This window comes from Caenorhabditis briggsae (assembly GCF_000004555.2).
Source record: "Caenorhabditis briggsae complete genome, chrIII, whole genome shotgun sequence".
Taxonomy (NCBI): Eukaryota; Metazoa; Nematoda; class Chromadorea; order Rhabditida; family Rhabditidae; genus Caenorhabditis; species Caenorhabditis briggsae.
The window spans coordinates 4,439,437-4,446,923 of NC_013490.2; the positions used below are offsets into that span (position 1 = coordinate 4,439,437).

Genomic DNA, 7,487 nt, shown 5'->3' on the forward strand with positions numbered 1-7,487 from the left:
TAACATGCACCTGATTCTTTTTAGGTCATTTAACTTTGTTGCCTAATTTTCGCATTTTGAATTTTCTAGGCCACCACTTTTTCGGGTTGAAAATGGCCTGACATGCATCTGATGTGTTTTCTAGGTCATTTGACATGGCGGCCTAACTTTTCCAATCTCAGTTTTCTAGGCCACCAACTTTTATGGCCTATCAATGACCTGATATTTATTTGTGGGTTTTCTAGGCCATTTTATCGTGATGGCCTAGAAAACGAGAAAGTTAGGCCACCATGTAGAAATGGCCGGAGGAGAATATTGTGGGGGTGATTCCAGGTAGCAAAACAGCTTGATTCTCAGAGTAGCACGAAATCAGCAATTAATATTTTCTTTTAACTTTTTTTGGAATATTTTTCATGGAATCAAGCGAAAGCTGGAAATCAGAAGTTTCGAAGTTTGGAAGTCGAAATTCGGAAGACTCAGAAAAACTAAGATTTTTGGAAACTGCCGGAATTTGACATTTTCCAAAAGTGTTTTTGAAAGCCTTTGTTTTTGAAATTGGCCGCTACTCTTATATTTTCACACATGAGCTCAATTCCTCAAAAACCTTCCATAGGCAAAAATTCCTTCAAAAAAAACAAACAATGAAGTTCTCAAATACTTTATTCACTTCCAAGGAAACATGAAATTATTTTCCTCCTGGCTTTGGAGCTCCGATGATGATTCCGGATCCATATCCTCCATTGCTATATCCTCCACACTTCTTTCCACCTCCGATGTTGATGATTCCGGAAACGGAGGAGACAGCCAAAATGGCGAGACGAAGACAGAGTAAACGTTCATAGTTGAATAGAAAATGTTCAGAGAAGATCTGATGCTCTAGGCGACGAAGAGCGAGGTTCTTATACCCCAACCCCGAAGAAAATTTTATGGGCGAAACTGTAAAAGTTGGGTTAAAACTTGCAAAACTTCAAGTTTATTGCCGAATTTCTTGAAGTTTGAAACTTTGAAACTTGAAATTTTCGAATTTTCGAATCTTTTTCTGAATTTTTGAGTTTCCGAATTTCGATTCTGTGGATTTTCTAGTTCTGAAATTCTAAGTAAGTTATGCCCAATCTTCACCCAATCTTTGAAGGTCTCAAAAAACAAGAAAGCTACGGGAAAATTACCATCACAGTTCAGTGATACATCATGTGAGATCATGTGTTTCATTGGATAATTTTTTGTCTTTTGCAAATCATTCTTACTTGCCACTGACAAAATCAAAAGTTCATTCATACGGTAGTTTCAGAAATTTGGAAATTGAAAAACTCGAAAATTAGAAAATTCCGGAAATTGGAAATTCAGAAATTCAGAGATTCAGAGATTCAGAAGTTCAGTATTTCTAAATTCTAAAACTCGGAAATCTAAGATATTGGGAACTTAAAAATCCAAAAATCCGAAATTCCGAAAATCCAAAAAAAACTTCAAACATTTGAGCATTGGAGAATTTCCGAAACTCAAAAATTCAAAGTTTTACAAAAATCCGGAAACTTGAAAATTTAAAAATTCAGAAATTCAAAATTTCAGGAACTCAAAAACTCAAAAAACTGAAAATTTGAAATCCTAAGTTTTACACAATTCCGGAATATTCCAAATGTGGAAATTCAGAATATAGAAAAAAAAATCATCGAACTGAAAAATTGAAAAGCAAAAACAACAACGAATTTTCTCGAACTCTTTACTTAAAACATCAGAAAACTCAAAAAAGAGTAATCATGTATGGCTTCGATTGGGGGTGATGAATGGTGATGGTCTCTGTTTGATCTCGTCGTCGCATGGAACCTATCCATCGAGCTTGTATCCTGGCAGAGCCTTGCGACAGAGCACAGTGACACTCGATGCACATGCCGGACCACGGGCAGACACTTCCTTTCCACCGTATCCGTATCCGTACGATTCGTTACGAACATCAACCTTGGCCAGGATCTGTTTTCCACCAGCAAGATTGACGACTCCAACGGAGATGTCTCCCTTGTGATTGTTCACGTGCACTGGCTTCCAGGTCTTTCCTTCCTCGAATGTGGCTGCTTCTGGGAATGGAATCCATCCGTATTCGTATCCAACGACATGGGGTCCAAGGCGGACCAGCAATTGCATCGAACCAACGTTCTTGCTGTATTCTTTGTTGAACCAGGAGAAGTTGGCAGCAACCTGCAAGAAATTGTAATTTAGTACATAACGGATCTCCTAAATTATGGTTCCTTAATTACAGATTCAAAACTACGGGCAAGGGAAATTTATGGTAGTAACATGTAAGGAAATTATGGACGCTATGAATCCAACTGGAACCATGACATATTCTACACATCTTACAATAACCTGGACAGTTAGGGTCCCAGATAGATTTCAGATAAAATTAGTAATCTAGGGTACCGTAGACAAAGAATATCCAAACACAAAACACTATAAACTATGGTTCCAAAACTATGGTACCTGCTATGGCACCCACTATGGTATCATATTTCTCCCAGTCGGCCCCTACAAACCTTTCCATTCTCGTTCCAGACACGACCCATAACCGGTTCTCCTTGCATGTACCACAGAGCGACATATTGATCCGGATTGACGCCAGGAAGCGTATCCAAAGTCTTGTCCAACGCCTGAACCAACTTGCGAGTGGGGAACGGATCTCCCTCGCGAATATCGATCCATTCGTCGTGCATGACACGTGGTGGTGGTGGACCCGGTGGTGGGATTGGTGGTGGTGGCGGTGGCTTCGGACAGTTGTCACATTCGCAGTGTGGTGGTCCACCAATGCAGTTACGAGTGATGATGAACATCTCATTGAGCTGTGGTCCCATCTGCTTGATAACTTTTCCATTGTATGAGAACCAAGCCTCCTCGGTTTTGTTGTCAACGTAGCCGAGAAGATTTCCTTCCTTTCTCTTCCAGAAGATTGGGAAAGAGTCTCCACAACGGACGAGCTGATGCTTGTCGTCGAGCTTCTCAATGCGATCCTTGTACTTGATCCATTCGTACCAGAAACCTGTAAATATTATATGTTTCTGGATTCCTTTCTAGGATTTCTACCTTGGCTGTTGTGGTCTCCAACGTACTGAAGCACCTGAATCTGTCCCTCCAATTGTTGCTTGGTGGTCAGTTCAGCCTCCTTGTACGGGAACGAACACTCGACGACTCCTCCGTTGTTCCACGAGCGACCATGAATTGGCTTTCCGTGTTTGTACCACAAGGCCACATACATATTCTGCTCCCCCATACATTTGACTGGACTAGGTGGGAACGGCGAACCAATCGGTTGGAACGCCCACGTGTCCTCTTTCGGCGGTGGATTGGGTTTCGGCGCCATCACAAGATGTTGATAACGTCGATCGTTGGAGTTTGGCTGAAATTATCAGTTCCAAGATGACGAGATCTGACAAAATCAGCGCCTTTTATGCAGAAAGATAAGGATCTAGCCTGGTTTGGACAAAATAGGATACGCGGGAATTCAAAATTATGGTTTTTTTCTGGATATTTTCTCTGGGTCACGTAGCCGAAGGACAATAGTTAAATTTCTGAGGAATGGTGCTGAAAAATGAGATACAGTAACCTCTATTTGGAGGTTTTGAAATTTTGACATCCCGAAGGACTGTTAGAATCTGAAATTCTGAGATTGTGAGCTCCCAAGATTTCGAAGTTCCATGATTCGAAGAAATTCAGTTTTTGGGATTCCGGGGCAAACTGAGATTCTGAAATTAAATCTGTCGTTACTTTGATCATCTTGAAACTAAATTCTATCAGATTGACGTACGATTCAACTGTATGCATTCAAGCAAATTCATGTAAAACATCTGCTCGATGAGTTTATAAAAACCAAAATAGAATTTTTTTACTTACCAGAGTAAACATGTCAGAATACATATTTTCATAATTTTTGTGCCAAGTCAAGCTGAAAGTATGTTTCTGACATGTTTTGGTACACTGGTTTTAATTTTTTGCAGGTTTCATTATAACGGTGTTTGATACTAAATATGATAATTATGAGAAATACTATAGTAGTTTCTATGTATTATTCTGGTACAAAAAATCGGAGGCTGTGAAAAAGAAACGGCGAAGTTAAGGTCCTACAACAGCTACCGTAACCTGAAAAATATATTTTTTCAGGATTCATTTTCTCGCCGTTGTGTGACAATCAGTCTCGGCCACCAGCGTTTCTGCTCCGATTTTATTGTATTAAAGTAATTGATTCACTGTTTTCTCCAGACTGAAAATATCAGAAATGAAGCTCTATATTTGTTTTATGCTTTGCATCTTCAGATGTCCTTTTCCATGAATCCTTCACCCTCACCTGTTGTCTAATTACCCTAAAAGGTCTCTCTTTCATTTGACTCTCCAATTATGTCCTTTTTGTAACCCCTTCCGTAATATATCGTGTCCTTTTCCGTAAATGTCCATCTGTCTCCAATTTAAACCTTTTTTGGTATCTACTTCTATTTGAACAGCAGCCGCTAATGCTCTGTTCTCGAATCTTTTTGAAACAAGTGAACTTTTTTCGAGTGAGGAAGTACCAGAAGGTACAAATGACAGCTGCATTTCGAGAAATGTTTTCTGATAAGAATAAGGGCATTGAGTCACAGAAGACAAAAAGAGACAAATGAAAAAGGTTTGCGTTGTGAGCAGTTTTTATTATCTTGGGAAATAGGTTATTGGTGAACAATGGAAAAATGGATAACATCTTTGTATCTTCAGAATAATGTAATATCCGAAGAAGTGTAAAATTTTGGGATAATTAGGAAATTATGATAATCTGATATTCTAAAATTCTGAAATTCTGCCATTCTACCATCCTGAAGTCGTGAAGGTCTGAAATTCTGAAGATTTGTGGAATTTTAGGACAATTCTGATATCTGAAACTTCCATATTAACCCCAAGGCTGACGGAATCAGGGCCGCGGGTATGTTACCGTGGACCAATCAGTTCGTTCATTCGAAAATAAGCTCAGTCAGCCAAAAACTATCAGGGCCGCTAGGCCGCCGAATCCTACCAATGCCAGAAATAGCCGAACGAAAAAAGCCGCGGCCCTGATTCGACAGCCTTGATTAACCCTCAAATGAGTTCTAATTTGTTTGAGAATCTTTTTTCAGTCATTTTTGTCCAGGTGTGTGCACTGACTTGATGACGCGACACCGAAAATCTTGACTTATCTTGGTCAGAAAAATGATCTGAAAAATGTTTTTCTCAAAAAAAATTTTTTGGTTCATCTTGACTTGGCACGAAAATCAAGATCCATGTGCTAATATGTTAACTGTAGTGTGGACATGTTGACAAGAAAATTTGCAGGAATCACGTTTCGTTTTGGAGTCAAAAATATCTTCGAATTCAGAAAAGTCATATGTTGGTTTCCTCGGAATCTCAATATTTCAAATTTCCTAATTCTTCTAATTGAAACAATCATAAATTTTCGATTCTCACCAAACCCTTCTACTCAAAAAAACATATTTTGATTCTCTTATACCTCAAAAAGGTACTTTGTGTTCATTCCGACTACAATGAGTTTGACCTTATTCCCGAGGTAGTTGTGTTTTGATTGTTTGTTCCCCAATCACCGTTTCTTCTTGTTCCTCCCTTGTGCAAACCATCACTCATTCTTTGAGCTCAAAGCGCTGCTCAAGTTTTTGAGTTTTTTACTGCACACTGGGTGGTTGGAGATGTATTACACTGAAGTAAGAAGGACCCTTTTAACAAAATGAGAAGGTTGTTTGGTGGGATGAATAAGAAAAAGAAAAAGATGAAGAGGAGGATAGTGTAAAAGTGCAAGAACGAAACAGCAAGGAGAGCATGTGAATAGCAACATCCATGAGCTTTTAAGGGTTAAGAGAAAGAGAATATGGGAAAACAACTATAAAATCTGTAAAGTTCTTCTAAAATGGTTCAGGAATGTAAATTGAGCAATTTCTATCAACGTTTGCCGCAAAATAGAAGACCCCCACAAATTTTGAGAGAATTTATCTCGGTTCGTTGTCACCTATTAAAATATAGGTGATATTATGATAAACAATTTATCAGTTGAAATTTTTTAAATATCTTTCACAGGAATCGAGATAATTGAGCTCAAAGTTAAGATGTTGGTAGCCGACCGCGCAGCTTCGCCGACAAAGGCTGACTTGTCAACTCGGAGCCAATTTATCCGATTCCTATAAGAGATATCAAACATGTGTTAACTAATGAAATGCTTGTGATATTTTGATAAACAATTTATCAGTTAACCACTTGTTCTTATCTCTCACAGGAATGGAGATAAATTGGCTCAAAGGCGGAAGTTAGGGAGCCCTTCTATTAGAGGTTTACGGTAAATGGGTCTTTCAAAGATCTTTCTTTCTGAGCAGAATTTTTCAAACAATCACAAAATTTTATAAGCTTAAAGTCATTTAAACCGTATGGAACCCTTTTTTGTATTTCTGAAAGTTTGTTGAAATTATATCCACACTTCTGGTTCTAGAAAAAAGCCCCTGAAAGTATGGATTCTGCCCTTTAGCCTTCCAACAATCTCTTTTTGTTTTTTCCCAAATCGGATGTTTTTGTTTTCCTTTTCTCCCTTTTTCTCTATTCTCTCTCATTCTCCTACCATTGACTGTTAGTCCTTTTTGCATTTTTTCTTTTCATGTAATTTAAAATTTCCGGTATTATTTCTTTCTTTTTCTCTTTCTTCAAATCATCCTTCTTTCCTTATACGGTCAGATTCTTTATATTATACTTTCCAGATTCTATCTCTAAAAGTGTATCGGAGATTTCTTCGAGATAGATCTCTACGCTTGTCCGCGCGAAAACTAGTTACCCAATTCGAAAAATACCATGAGGGCGATAGCTAGGCGTGCGTTGACCTTGATTTGGTTTTTAAATTTTCTTTTTAAATTCAGCTGGACCTGGTGGCACCGATGTGTGATCCCAAGAATCAAGGGTTTAGGCTTTAAAAACTCAAATCTGGGATTCAAAAAAATCGGATGAAGATTGGGATTTTTAAAAAATCTCTCTCAAAAATTAATGAAAAAACCACACTATTATTCTGGTACAAAAGAATCGGAGCGGTGGAAAAGAATCACCGGTGGACATAACCGAAGGTGCCACAGCGACAACTACAGTAACCTAAAAAATTGGTTTTTTGGGGGAAAATAACATAAAAAGCAGTGAACAACGAGAAAAAAGAACAGGAAAATAACATATTTAAGGTTACGGTAGTTACTGTTGTGGGACCTTCAGCCAAGGCGTTTCTTGGCCAACATTCTGACTTTTTTGTACCATTTTAATGAATATAATTCTTTTTTAGACTCTCAAAGTTAGCTATTCTCACTAAACTTCAAAATTCGCAATTTTTCCTGAAAAAAATTCTGTATGAAATTTTAGAAATTTTTTTCGAAATTTCAATATTTTTTAATTGAAAAGTAAAAAATTATGTGATTATATTATTTAAATTGAACCTCGATTAATTAAAAAATTATTTTCTTATCAATTAAAATCTATTATGACCAGCG

General features: G+C 37.8%; 3 protein-coding genes across 3 annotated transcripts; all 3 read right to left on the reverse strand.

Moving 5' to 3' along the window:
• Positions 1–664: 664 nt before the first annotated feature.
• CBG25846 lies at positions 665–1,179 on the reverse strand (the record flags this gene model as incomplete). The annotated part of the gene is made up of 2 exons (XM_045243661.1): positions 665–855; positions 1,146–1,179. 2 exons carry the CDS (start codon positions 1,177–1,179, stop codon positions 665–667), a joined length of 225 nt encoding a protein of 74 aa, XP_045098861.1.
• Positions 1,180–1,800: 621 nt separating this feature from the next.
• CBG08965 lies at positions 1,801–3,325 on the reverse strand (the record flags this gene model as incomplete). The annotated part of the gene is made up of 3 exons (XM_002641072.2): positions 1,801–2,169; positions 2,505–3,004; positions 3,049–3,325. The coding sequence occupies 3 exons, from the start codon at positions 3,323–3,325 to the stop codon at positions 1,801–1,803; spliced, it is 1,146 nt and encodes a 381-aa protein (XP_002641118.2).
• A 245-nt stretch (positions 3,326–3,570) lies between these two features.
• Positions 3,571–3,786, reverse strand: CBG25847 (the record flags this gene model as incomplete). Its single annotated transcript, XM_045243662.1, has 1 exon — positions 3,571–3,786. One exon carries the CDS (start codon positions 3,784–3,786, stop codon positions 3,571–3,573), a length of 216 nt encoding a protein of 71 aa, XP_045098862.1.
• Positions 3,787–7,487: the final 3,701 nt, after the last annotated feature.